Below are 14,760 nucleotides of genomic sequence, written 5' to 3'. Positions count from 1 at the left end.
CTGATCATCCTTGTGGCCCTTCTCTGGACACGTTTCAGCATGTCAGTATCTTTCCTGTAATAGGGGCTCCAGAGCTGGACACATTGCTCTGGTTGGGGTCTCATGAGAGTGGTGTAGCGCTTCGGTACAAGCAAATGATATTCAAGGGGTATCTGGCAAACGGAGCAATCCCAATAGGGCCTTCTGCAGTATTCAGTAGCTACATTCTATATGCATGAAATAAATTATGTTATATATTATGACTTATTTGTTGCAGCACCAGTCTGAGTCTTCCATGTTAGCTGTCTTCAATAAGCCCTCCTCTCAAATCCCCAGACTTAAATTACAAGACTGCATTTCAAGACAATATGCAGCTTGCACTTTTGTTCTACCCCTGCTTGCAACTTCATCTTCTGAATGAAATTTAGAAATCAACTCATCACTGCTGCTCACCTCCAAGAACAGGTCAGTACGCAGCTACTATAGCCAAACTCTATGTAGCAATATCTCTACTGTAGAAGGGATTAAAGCAAGACAGGTATCTATTATAGAGTAATGCCAGCACGATTTAACATTATAGTCTAGGCACAAACCACTATCTTGGCATAAAACTGTGCATGAATTTGCAATTTAATTCACAGAGAAATTGTATATCCAGACAAATTATGAAGAATCCTAAGATATTCTTTGAGGAGGGAAAAGTACAAATGCGATAGGAATATGAATGTAACATTATAAATTCAAGACAAAAAAGATTCTGTGCACTGGTGTTGCTATGAAGTAGTATTACTAAATTTCCTCGACATGTTTTTTTATTTAAAGAACATCATATTTCTCCAATATTAACACTGAAAGCAATCTATTTCTAAATGAATACAAGTAAAATCTTACCCAAAATCTGGAAATCTCCTTTTGGACTTCCCTGATGTTCCTTCATTTGTTTCTACTGTCCTGTCTTCACTTTTCTTTTCTTCTGCTTTTCATAGAGAAGTAAAAAATAAGCATGTTATCCTAAAAATATTTGTAAGTTACAAGCATCATCCTAAGCACTTGAAAATAAATAAGATACTGAACTCTGAGTAACAGTGTTAAAATTCACATTTACACATGCTGAAAATACTACAGCCATACCAATGTAAGTTCTTCTCTACAGCAACTTCCCATCATTCTGGCTGTGTTGTACCATTGAGAAATGGCAATACAACAGTTGCTTATGACTGATCAAAAATACTGCTTTTAGTAAACAATAGTTCTATGCTATCTACAAAACAAATAAAACTCACCATATTATTTTATTGCAACGAACTACAAACTAAAGATAGCTTAAGATAGGTTTAGAAGAAAAGTGCCTCTTGCAAAATGTCAACTTCAAAATACACCAACTAGAAGACTAGTATAAGATGCATGAAAGTGATTACTTTTAAAGCAACAGCTTTGCAAGTACACTATTTAATAGCTTGCTTGGTCAGTAGCTAGTCCAGGCCAGCCACTTGGAACACAGGTTACATATGCAAGCTGGTAGCTACAGAAACTACCTAACCCACATAACAGCCAGTACCTGGAAAGCAGACCCATCCTAACAAGCTGAGTTTCTTGGAAACTGTATACAAACTGTGACTATTCCCAAGAATTAACTGGCACTTTGAAGCTCTATCAAGACTGGTATTTTCAAAACTGGAATACAACCTGCTAGGATCTATTTTTTTCACCAGAGGGAGCATGTCCAATTCCACCTACATTATTAAGTGAAATTAAGGGTCAAGCTTAAGTATCACACTACCTCATACCAATGGATTGTGACAAAATACTGCAAGTCCTGAACATACTTTGTTTTAAATTCTTAGGCTACTAAATTAAGTTTTAAAAAATAGTATGTTTTGTATTTCAAGTCAAGTGTTTCATAACTAAGCTACCTATGAAATAAATGCAGCCTGCTTTTTGAGAGATGAAGTAAGATTTAAGCTTTGCCTTCAAGACAGCTCCTGACATGAAGTAATGTACACAGATATTTTCCAGAATCATAAAACCTAAAATCACAAAATTGAGAAAAAAACTTGCAACCATCCCATCAGCTAATAATTCTTCCTGAAACATATAAAGGTGATGATCTCAAAGTTTACAGGCTGAATAGTTAGGGAAATTTCCCTTTTTTTTTTTTTTTGGCACATCTGATCAATAGTTTCTAATCAACATTGGAACTTTATGTAATTAATTAACAACTCTTTCTAGACATGGAACATTCAATCAATTAAATTGGTTGTTTTTTCTGCCATCCTACATACAAACCCAGAATAATTAATTTGAATATTTACACTTGTTTCTCCAGAGATAATTTAAAAAATGCAGTACAATAGGTTAAAATACTGACTAGGACATGAATACCTAGGACGGTAATAAAAAGGATTATTTCAATGAAATAATAAGTAGACATTTAAAGATGGTTATAAAGCAACAATCTAGCAGTAAGTAGCATTTAGTGTCATTCTGCCTACAAAGAGTTTTCAATACTAATCTTTGATGTACTGCATTAATTAGCTCTTTCAGTGACTGCCAGTTCTAAGAAAATGTTTGCAATACTTCAGCCATCACAAAAATTAAAGGAGTATAAAAGAAAGCAGTATCCCTTATGTATTAGGTACTTGTTTTCATAAGATTTTTTTTTGAAAAAACAAACAGAAGCTGAGGCAAAGCCTATTTTTGCTTAAGACTTTATAGAAACACATAGAATGAGAGTATAAAACAAATCCTGATTTCAGGGTATTAAAAGAAAAGACAGCAAGTATAATCTGCTTCTATATATTCTGCTAGCTGACTAAAGGAAATACCAAGCATTTACAATACTTTATCTTATGTCCTTTCTAGTTATTTGTAAGACAAAAAGCCAAATATTTCTACCAAATAGTGATCAGTAGTGTCATGCTGATTGATATCTTTACCCTTTTCCTATTAGAAATATCCTAAGAGACAAATAATGCACAAATTCCTGTAACATTCAGAATCTCTTATCTTGTTCAAACCTGGATGACATCTGGAAGCACAAAGCCAACACAGAATTTTCTGAGAATCAGGAAATCAGTCAGACTTTCAGACTCACTGCCACTCACAAGGCTAGTGTTTTGCAGAAATGTGTTAGAACCTTTACTGATTATCCACAGTCAGTAACTTAGCTCCCTTCTGTCTTATGCCAAGGCAACCATTTAGCCTCCAGATGTATAGGTTTGTGTTTTTACCAAACTGAGTCAGACCTACTCCTTTTGGTAACTGCTTAACTGAAAACAACATTTATTCTGCAGGCACCTTTTAGTGGCACTTGGTACTGTAAGTTATTTTAGAAATGTTGAGGGTTTTGTATAAATTTGGTTAACTTATTGCAGATGAATTGATAGATAAACATATTTCAAAATATACTTCTATTGTATCAGTAAGTAAAAATACAACACAATGAACTTGCTAACTTCAAACTTCCCTGAAGAATTAACAAACGGGTTTAGAACAGGCAATTAGTTTTGCAGTCAATTAATTTCCCCTCAAAGTAATTTGTTGTTCATTTATATCTAAAATCTGTAAAACTTTACCCACGAAGGACCAAAATAATAATAAACCCTTAAGTCTTACCCTTGGCCTCTTTCCCTTTCCCTTTTGATTCTCTTTGCTTTAGATTCTTGGAATACCCTGGAGGAGAATTTAGGACCACATCTTCAGGAGGAGGTGAACGAGGTGTGGTTGTGCTATTTTCATTGCTTGGTTTGTGTACTGGAGAAGAGTGTGTGGAAGCTGAAGGACTTGACTCCACAGGACTTTCTGTGCTTTCCTTCTGTTCAGCTTTTTCACTCTTTTGATCAATGTTGTCCAGGTGAGAGAGAGTTAATTTTTCATTTGTTTCTAATGTCTTGGTTAGGTACACAGTGGAAAGTTCTCTGTTGAAAACAGTATCTTCTGAATCCTCATCCTTCAACAAATTCAGAAGTTATTTTATGATAAGCATGATATATAATCGTTCACTCTCTGATCTTTTAAACCAGGATTTAAGGCTATGCTATGCTAAACACAAACTTCCTCAGTTCAGAAAATTTTGTCTTAATTGCAGATACCATCTAAATCACATGAAGTTGATTTTACAGGCTTTCCTTAATCCACCCCTACACAGACTTTTCTGCACATCTCCAATCATCTTTATCTAATCAAAATCAGAAATATCGTGGTACATTTTAGCTGTTCCAATTCAATGCAACTACTTCTCAGTCTAGCTGAAGCAGTTCAGTCTTTTCCTTTTATGACAGGGTCTCCCATATATCAACTATATATACCTCAATTTTTCAACTGTTTCCAAGAACCATGCTAAAACATTTACTGGTATACATTTTGTGGACTTAAATGATTATTTATGGAATAATGAAGCATTTCAGAATTGGTTCGGTTTTGAAGAAATTTGTTCACTAACTTCTTTCAGAGGAAGGAATTAAGATAGACAAGCACATTTACAATATACCACTGTCACTGTAACAAAATTTTTTGGTGAAGACTACAACAAGCTTGTGTACTACTTTGTTAACTTCAAATTAACTGTGCCACAAAGAACAAGTGAGAGATGATACATCTTGTACAAGTCCAACAAGGATTTTTCACCTGGAAGGGCATAAAATTAGGATGCTTTAGCACAGACTGAATGAAGCACAGACAATACAACTGCAAATACAGATAAAACTGAGCATACATTCAGGCTCCTGAATGCACAACTATCTACCAATATCAGTACCTGCAGATTTGCAGCCTGATGTCCAACCCCAAGAGATTCTTTCAGCTTTGACCGAGAAGGTGGCTGGCGTTTTACTTTCAAAGCCAGCTGAGCTTTTGCTTTGTGGGCACTGGTGTCTAATCTGGGAGTATCCCCAACAAACGCATCAAAATCTGCAACAAATATGTACTTTTAAAAAAACAACCCACCTAGTAGGCAAGTTCTCCAAACCACTCTTCAGGAAATATTCAGAAGTTAAATCAGAATTATTCTACCTGTTAATCAGATTATTTGGAAACACTGCTTTATATAATACTACAATATTTTTGGGATTGGACTAGATGATCTCTCAAGGCCCCTTCCAACCCCTAACATTCTGTGATTTTATGTAATATTTTAACATATTGTGATAGCAATTTCACATTATTTGAAATACATATATATCCGATGTACTCAATTAAAACAAAATACCATTAGGATACAATTATATTAAAGTTTGAAAACTGAATTTTATTCTCAAATGTACTTCCCTAACTTGTTCTTTAAGATACAAACTGTATAAAAAGTACATAAGCAACTACCAAATTTTTTACAGTATGCTTCTCACTTGAACCACCATCTGGTATTTTATAACATTATGGAGATAAAATTACAAGACAAATTAAAAAAATTATAGCCAGTTTTTCTGTAAAATCATAGCTTAAAATCAATGGGATTTTAACTGATCTATCTCGGTGGTTTAGTCCCACTAACATTATCAATTTCACTAACAGAGAATCTGAGGAACAGTGAAGATGGATTACTCTACATCTATCTTCTCTTTCCACAGCTGAAACACTTTACTGCAATATTGTCCCCAAAAACACTGGGGAATGTAAACCAAAATATCCACACTGACTCAGGTCAAACATTTACCTAGTCAACAGGAAACAGCAAACACTTAACTTCTTTTAACAACAACAACAAAAAAAATCAAACTACTACACCGATAACTCTTCCTAATTTTTGTTAAATGCAAATCAAAGATCCTACAACCTACTTACCAGAAATTAGCATATCTGAAGAATTTGGTCTTTCTTCTACTGATTCAGTTTGTTTTTCAATTTCTTCTCTTACTGTTGAGTGTTCATTATATTGGTCTGGACTTTGACAGCCATCTTCCAATAAATCGCCACCTCCAAGCGTATATGGCATTCTCTCATACATTTTTAATTTACTTTCAAGCTCCGAGATCTGCAAGAATTAAAATTCAGAAATGAGATACAACCCTCCAAAACCACAGAAGTTTACCTCAAAATATAATACTGCTTTACTTTTTCCTGATGTATTTTCATCTGTTCTGCATACTTCTGGTCTCTCTCTTCAAGCAGCCTTGAATGATCCTCTTCTTTTTTCATAAATTCTAATTCTCTGGTGGAATAAATACATACATATATATGAAACAGTAATATATAGAAATGTAGATAAATACATACAGTAGAAATACATATTTGAAGGGTGAAACACATGCACAACTATCACATTTTATTCTCTTTCACAAAAATACATGTACACACAGTATTTTTCTTCCAAAAGCTATAGTAAAATTCTTTGTAGGCAAGTAAACTGCATTTTAATTCTTCTACTTGGTTCATATCCTACAGTAACTGCAATGGCTGTGTCTTACGGAAAGCAGCAATGATTACAAGAAGGAAACAAAAATAAAAGCTTATTTTTGGTACAAGTCAAATAGAATAACATACAAAAGCAGAAAATAAGTGTAAATATATACACAAAAAGCAGAAACTTCAGGAACAGTCAAAGGAGTAAAGGGAATTTGCTAAGCAGCAAATGGAAACTAGCACAATAGCAGTCATCTTAAGGCACTTTTGAACTTCCAAGCACAAACTCAGGAGGAGAGGGGAAAGAAGACCTTAAAAAAGGTCACCAAACAGCATAAAAATGTACTGTGAAAAGTAACATTTCTGGATGTGGACTAGGGAACAAAAGATCATGAAAACTGCCTTTAAAAGTAAGTAGCAAGTGGAGAGATTTGGGACAAAAGAATTGTATGATTACAGCAACTATCAAAGCAACAGCTGTGTTCTGTATTATCAAGACACTTCTACAAGTATTTTGCAATTAGGTCTTGTTTAGCCAAGAAAAAAGAAAGTAGAATAAATAGACACAACAGGATGACACGAATGTTCAAATCTTACACAGGTCAATCTAATACACAATATTACCTCTACTAAAAAGCCCAAACCTGTTAACAGATTGAAGATATTGTTTTCATGCTGCCATTTTGATATATACCCCAAACTCTTAATTTTTTTCTGAATTCCTATTACTCCTCCCCACACTGACTCAAACTGAATCCCACATATCTAGCTCTTATTACTTATCCTTTGATGCCTACCCTATCTAGCACATATAAGTTGGTCAAAACTGGAGGCTTTTTCACAAGCAGCAAAAAGTGCTGCTAAATTTCAAGTAGTCCTTCCAAAAGTACAGACGCATTACAGTTTCTCAGCTGAGTTGTTTAAAAACTGTATTATTGACATATTAAATCAGTTTTCCTAACCTTAGAATCAAAAGCAGTAACAAATTTTTTTGAGAATCTTTCCAGAGGCTGCTGACATAAGATATTGAATAATTCAGCATGTATAGCTCACTGCTTCCCTAAACTCTGACAAATTAAAAGACAGTTTGTGAAGCAAATCCTAACCTTAGGTATTGCTGTCAGTTTTCCCCATAACATACAAGACATACATGAAAGAAATAAAGACCTGGTATTTTAGGATACTTACTTTTGTTGGTAATCTTTAAGCAATTTCTTGGCCTTGTTGTATTTCTTTTCAAGGGCATCACATTGTTCTTGAGTTTCTTTAAGATGCTCATTCACTGTTTTGCATAAACTCTGTGCCTCTAACCAGTAGGTCTCTAACTTTTTAATTTTCTCTTTGCTCTCCTCTAAGTTTTGCTGAAGTTGGGCCCGACTTAGCTTCCATTCATTTTTTTCTGCTTCAACAATTTTTAACTGAAAAGATTAATACTTCAGGAATTAAACTAAAAGGTTAAATAAAACCCAGTTGTTTATGCATATTTAAGTAGAGAATAGCTAATAACAACTGAATACTTAATAGTAATACAACTTTAAAAGAAATTGTAACAATTCTTCCAACCTTTCTAATCCACTTAAGTTAGAACTCAAACCCAAGAGTCTTTTACTACTTCCTCAATGGTATTACTTCTTTTTAAAGAGAAAAAATTAATAAGACCTTTAATGTTACATGATGTTGATTTGTTCAAGATCTCACAATTTCTTAATACCTCTGGAGAGGTCTGTTTTGATTACTTTCAAAGGCAACTGGAGATACAAATCTTAACATGTATGAACAAGCTCTCTGTCCTACTACTTTGCTACCAACAGCTTTTTGAATAAAGTTAATGAGACCAGTTATCTTCCCTGCTACTTTATAAGACACTGGTCTTCCTAATAAATTGAGATATATCCATGATCTGCTTTTTTGGGACTAACGTATAAAACCACCAAACATTCCCTTAACAAAGGAAAGGGATGGGGCCCCTTCATCTTGGCAGCAGCCACATTATAGAAAGGAATGCAAAGTTGTCCAGGCCTTGGGGAAGTGAGCAGGCAGGAAACCGCTTACTTTGTCCATGCCTCCTTTTTTGGGGACACCATTTATACTGAGGAAATCACTCATTTTGAAGTCAGTTAAGATTATCTGCTGATGGAACAGAGATGTTGAAAGGTCCAAGAATTTCTTGAATTAAAAATGGGGCAGTAAGCTGTAACACCACCAACATTTTAAACAGCTTTTCAGTAATCCACCTGGGGCCAAGTTCACTAATACTGGAAAGAGGAGGAGCATTGTTAGAAATCAAAATCAGAATTATCATACAAACCCAAAGAAGTCTAGGGTGCCTTGCCTCTCTACCTTCCAGACCAAAACCACGGCTATCTACAAGAATCAAGTGCTTTTATGTATGCAGAAATTTTGCAGAATACCTCAGGGACTAGAGCAAAGGAAAGGGATGAGGCCCCTTCAATTTGGCATCAGCCAAGAAATTTGAAGCACTCTCCTCTCCCCACTTGCTACTTGCCCCCGCAATATGTCACAACTTGCCCGAGGGTACACATTTCTCAGCAAGGCACCACAGAAGGGCAACGGAATAAAGAAGCTGCTTAACTACAACAAACATTCCCAGGAAAAGGCTATGCACAGATCTCCATGAGTAGAAAAAGCAGCAAAAAGAGTAAGAAACCTTTTCTGAGAGAAAGAGCACCGTTGAACAAATCCTCACCAAAAAAAAGCAAACAAAATCCCAAAAAAACCCCAAATGAAAAAAAAGCTGGAAAAAACTCTTTCCCCAAAGCAGGTCAGAAATTTGTGGAAGGAAAGAGGGTAAACAAGGTAGTTGAAATAATTTCCTGGTAACAGTAAGTCAGCTACAAACCATTGTCTGTAAGTGCCAAATCTATACTCAAAAAAGACTAGTTCTATCCACTGAAAATGTTCTCATCTTTGGAAGTTTTTTTCATACAGTACTCCACTATGCTCAGTTCCACTCTAAGCAGTAATACCGAAGCATTCCTTTTACAATGGCACAGGGGTGAATTTTGAGGTTGGGGTTTATTTGTTTGGTTTGTTGTTTGGTTTGTTGTTGTTTTAATTTTGAGCACAGCTCTTTGAGCTTAGAAATGCCTGCCTCGCATAACACAGTACGTAGAGCCTGAGGTCTAGAACAGATGACTGCCTTCTGCATTCAGCCTATTCTCGATAACGTTCATATTTAGAAATTAAAAAAACCAAAGCACAAGAAACCACAAATTAAAAATATACCAAATAACAAGATTATTTGAAAACTTACCTTCTCCTTCAGTTGATTCACTTCAGCTGTTGTTACTGCGTGCTTTAACTGTAGCTGAAACAAAACAAAATTGTATGAGCAAACACAAAATGGTACTTCAAATGCTAGTTTTAAGTATTTGTCCATGATTCCCTTCCTCCTCAAGCCATTTTTATAGTAGCATTAAATCAACCTAATTATTTGTCAATTAGAGAAGTGATCATGAGCTTTTATTGGAAAAAAGAAAAGTTGAATTCAAACCCAAAAAAGTTCTATAGTATTCTACTTGCTATAAAAGTCAATACATGACAACTTATAGTTAAAAATCCCACCGTATTGTATATATATGTATAGAAGCAAGGAGGTTAAAATAATGTTTCAATGCGCCAGGAAAATAAAAAAGTGTTAACAAACCTCTGATGACAACTAGCATAATGTAACAGTACAAAATTATTTTTACTTCAAAATAAATATGCTGACTTGGTTTTAAAATTAAGCCTGGTACTTTACACCACAAATCTTCACAGGATTATTAGAAATGCGTAAAGGCTACACTTATGACAAATGTAAATGTTATCATTAATGCATCTTCAGGAAACTGTTAAGGTTTTTCTTGTATCTTGCTTTCCCTCTGTAACCCTGGGTGCATTTTTTTTTTGCAAGGCATAGTGCACCAAATATATAAAACCAAATAAATCCATGACTGTCCTTTATTTAGATTATGTTAATAACATCACAGTAATGATTGTAGCTAAGAGCTTAATTGTAGTCCAAGCAAATATAGCACTTAGGAAATGATTCTGTAGCCTGCTGCTATGCATCCTAATCTAGAAAAAAATTAAATGTTCTCTAATGAATAATAGCTGAAAGTTCAACTTCTACAGCAAAAAAGTTATCAAGAAAGCAAACCTAAGGAGGTCTTCAAAATACAGATTCTTTACAAAAATAACCTGATTTATGCAAAATGGCATCTGACAGTTTCTTTGCCATGTATTTTTCACCTCCAAAGTGAAAGTGACAGGGACTTAAATCTACCAAAGAAGCACAGCCCCCAAAAATGCCAAACATCACACCACTTAAAACCTCAATTTCACAGACCTGAATAAAACATCCTCCTTTATAAAAACCTTGGGGAAAGGGTATCCAGTTTTCTAATTATGCTAAATTGGGATTCAGAGTCTGGTTTACAAATCCGTTACTTCCAAAAAATACACCAGAAAAAAAAGGAAAACCTTCCAGACCAAAACCACGGCTATCTACAGAATCAAGTGCTTGTATGTATGCAGAAATTTTGCAGAAGACCTCAGGGACTACAGCAAGAGATCAGATGGGGATTTCTTGTCTTCCTGAAGGACATCTAAGGCATACATTTCAAGGGGCACTTACTGGAGAGATTTACTGGCAATGGGAAAACAAATCTAAACCCACGAGTAGGACATGAAGATTATATCCAAGTCTTACAAGGCGTAGATGCTTCGTTATCATAAAAAATATTTAAGAAACTGTTACCATACCTCTTTAAATTTAAGAAGAGATTGTGCTGAATCCATATCCAGTGGTAAACCAATATCTTCATTTTCAGGCAGATCAAAAACTTCTACTGATTTTCCATGGAAATGGGACTCATATGTATCATCATCATCATCATAGTCATCATCCTGAGAAAATGGGAAAATCGTGACATTCTGTGACACACCTGCACTTCACATTATAGTAGTGGGAATAACAAAAGCACAGAATCAAGAAATCCAAACAGTTGTGAAATTTTTCTTAACTAGTTGCTATTCCTTCTTAATTTCTTATACCTACAATAGTTGCTATTCCTTATTTCTTATACCTACAATAAGTTTTAAAGGTGAAAACAACTTCACTAAAGTTCCACAAGAAAGCCAAGTAAGCCATGCACAAAGTAATCACACACAGCTGATGCTTAAAAGTATCTTTTGAATTATTGATAAATTGAAGTACAATAAGTAGCGATAGTAGTGATAATCATGTGACTTGATAACAGTAATGTATGAAGTATGTTTTTTCTTTTTTCAACAGATTGCCTGCTTTATCAGTTTTTTCTTTAATTTGACTCAAAAAACATTTATGCCATTTTCAGAAGTTATTGCATGTAATGGTAATCATGTACTTTTTGAAATATGTGAGTAGGCATAATGTTTTACCTGCTCTGTATCATCATGAACATAGTGCTGCTCATACAGACACCTCTCTTGCTCCAAGGTCTCACTAATGAGGCGGGCTACTTCACTCTGAGTCCCTGGCTTCTCTCTCCCAATCAGAAACCTACAGGACAAAACCAAATTACCTTGCAGCAAAAACCTGAAGACATGTCTAAGAAATTAGTTTGCCGTATCATTGCCTCAAATAATATCTTCATATGATTCTCGATTAATGAGAAGTGATTTATCGAAAGTATTATTTCATAAAAATATACATACCTCACTGTGCCTTTCGTGTTTTTTAACACAGTGGCTGCAAAGAACTGAGTAACTCCCACTAGACTTATGCCATCAACTTCAACAATCTGATCATTTACTTGAATACTGCAAAATAAATAAATGCTTACTTATCAGTTCAACAAAAATTTTGGCTTGACATATTTTTGACATGACAAATATAATTTAAAATGTATCACTAGTATTTTTAATGAGGAATTCTGAATCCCAAGAAATGAATTGCTTAAAACCAATCTCCTGATCCTCAGTTGCTATGCAAAACATCAATTAAAATTTACATGGTATTTGCCTTCATATTTTTTATACTATTTACACAGTGATTGGTGTCCTGGGGTGTCAACACGATTTTGTGGTACTTTTACACATGGGTGTATTCTAAGCTTTTCTTATACATGCTGTATGCAGATCTACAATTATTTTGCCATAATATCACCTATCAAATAAACCTCCTGCTTATTAAAGAAAATTAGCATGAAGCAGGAATGTATGCAGCTCCATTCAGCTTCTGTACTCCTATTCACAGTATTTAGCACATCCAATGAAAACAATGGGCTTCAGTGAGAAATTTGTAAAAAGTATAATCACTGCAGTGAAAAACTCACCGTCCATCCTTCTGAGCAGCTCCACCGTCTGTTATTGTTTTCACAAAAATCCCTAGTTTTTCCAGTCCCTGATCAGCACCAACTCCCATTCCAATAATACTGATGCCCAGACCGCTGTCACCTAAAGGATTCAAAAATCTACCATGAGCTGCAGTTATTCCATAGAAAAGCTATGAAAATCCACTTTAAAAAAAAACAACCCACAACATATTTTCTATCTAGTTACTACTTAAAGTCTTTCAGTTCTTCCTCCAAAGCTTTAAGGTATCTGGAGGAGACAGAAAGATTTATGAATTGTATATATTTTGGGGTGGATCTGTGATTCAGTGATGTAGTCTTCCTAAATTCAATTAAATATTACAATTCACACTTAGCAGAGGCCACTTAAGGTTTACTAAATTCAGCAGACCTAGCCACAAACGAAAATCTGAACACACATTTAAAAATTCAAGACTTAAAAAAAAAAAAATTAGGAAAAATACAATTTTAAATGGTTTTATTTTTTCTTTGTATAGTATCACTTGCAAACGTACCTTTTTCAATTTCCACAGGAAATACTTCCATTTTTTCCACTCTCTTCTCAAGCTCATACTCAGCTGAGGCTGCCACAGGGTCAACTTCTTCATTACGTCTATCATAGTCTTCATTTGAGTAAGTACTGAAAACCTAAGGAAGGTAACAGGAAACTTTCTTTAGTGCTTTCCCACTCCCTTCCAAACATGATATAACTAAAAGAAATAGTAAGAAAATTAAAGTGATATTTTTAGAGGTCCATTTTCCAAACAATTATCAATTTAATAAATACTGCTGCAAGACAGTTTCCAACTCACACAGAAATAACATTTCAGCAGTTTCAAAACAATTCCTTAAATACTTTTTGTGTTGTAAATGCACCAAAGAGTTAAAAGAAATCAGTCATCCTCTCTTTGATATAGTGTGACTTCTTCTTCTCTTCTTTCCTCCTCCCCATGCCATCTTCCAATTGAGTGCTTCAAACAGATGTAGTTTTTTGATTTTGCAAGGGAATCATGCAGTTTCCCAGGAAAAGGAAATGCCTTGTTACATACATTACTATTTTTAGTAATCACTGCAGCTGAACTTTTGAATTGTGAAAAATAAAAGATAAACAACAGAAATTAAATCAGAAATCTAGAAAGGAAGAATGAGCTATATATAACATGGTTCATTTTACTTATTAACATGATCATTAATTGCCTTTAAAGTCATATGTTTGGATAAAATAAAATAAAAATACATTGCCTCCTGTTTATCTGAAAACCAACGTTTATTTGCTTTAGTTTTTGCAGGCACTGAGAGTTTTACTCAACATTCCTGAAAGACAAAAACCAATTCTGGATTGCAGCTGTAGCAGCCATCTCCTTAATCAAGAACGTGTAGTGCTGACACAAAGTTAATTTACACGGGCTTGCTAAGGTTTTGCAGCTTTTGCATTTTCCCACTAAGACTACCTAGACAGGTAACTGCAATCATGTGAATAAGACAGCACTAACTGTAATTAGCAATAGCATTTTTCCAGGCAATTTCCATTCACTACTTTACGGTGTTAGCTCTGCACAGCAGTAACCTCAGCCACAGGAAGGGTTACTGAAACAGATTATCAAAAAGCCACTAATAGAACTCAGTGTTTTCCATGGGGAGCTCAGTGCTTTACCTCCACACTACAGCTGTTCACAAACTCTTCACTAAATCCTGCAAAACAGCTACTCCAGGCCATGCAGCAGTCTGTGATGGTTTAAGTCCAGTAAGTAAATAAGATTAGATCCACTTGGCTGAAAGGGAAGAAAAAAACCCCACTCCTTGAAGGCTTATGTTTCCTCCAATCAAAAGTCTGTTCTTCCTAAAACTTGCATAAAGGTAGATAAACTAATAAACTCCTTTGGATTATCATACCTACACCACTTGGCAAAAACTGGACACAGAAGTATAACACTTAGAGTACCTGTCCTTCATAAACTCTACAGAAAAATCTGCATCATAAACAAAGAAAATCACCCAAATGTTTTGATCCCTATCAAAAAAAGGTGAACGAGTTCCTTAAATTATTCTCCCTCCACATCCTCAAAATCAGTAAATAGGATATGAAGCAGAAGCATTTCATGAAGCA

The 14,760-nt window shown here is 34.9% G+C and overlaps 1 protein-coding gene across 1 annotated transcript in view; it reads right to left on the bottom strand.

Moving 5' to 3' along the window:
• The window catches only part of LOC128967047 (neurabin-1-like), a 38,957-nt gene that overhangs the window by 13,211 nt on the left and 10,986 nt on the right, over positions 1 to 14,760 (bottom strand). Inside the window, exons 2-13 of the mRNA XM_054381031.1 lie at positions 13,169 to 13,301; positions 12,636 to 12,756; positions 12,016 to 12,120; positions 11,740 to 11,860; positions 11,083 to 11,226; positions 9,590 to 9,643; positions 7,504 to 7,733; positions 6,028 to 6,124; positions 5,758 to 5,947; positions 4,736 to 4,887; positions 3,595 to 3,928; positions 871 to 952 (exon numbers count right to left, since the gene is read on the bottom strand). Of these exons, the coding sequence (XP_054237006.1) occupies positions 871 to 952; positions 3,595 to 3,928; positions 4,736 to 4,887; positions 5,758 to 5,947; positions 6,028 to 6,124; positions 7,504 to 7,733; positions 9,590 to 9,643; positions 11,083 to 11,226; positions 11,740 to 11,860; positions 12,016 to 12,120; positions 12,636 to 12,756; positions 13,169 to 13,301 (1,763 nt within the window). The remainder of the gene's footprint in view (positions 1 to 870; positions 953 to 3,594; positions 3,929 to 4,735; positions 4,888 to 5,757; positions 5,948 to 6,027; positions 6,125 to 7,503; positions 7,734 to 9,589; positions 9,644 to 11,082; positions 11,227 to 11,739; positions 11,861 to 12,015; positions 12,121 to 12,635; positions 12,757 to 13,168; positions 13,302 to 14,760) is intronic.

Source organism: Indicator indicator, chromosome 5 (assembly GCF_027791375.1).
Source record: "Indicator indicator isolate 239-I01 chromosome 5, UM_Iind_1.1, whole genome shotgun sequence".
Classification (NCBI taxonomy): Eukaryota; Metazoa; Chordata; class Aves; order Piciformes; family Indicatoridae; genus Indicator; species Indicator indicator.
This window is presented reverse-complemented; position numbering and strand designations above follow the sequence as displayed.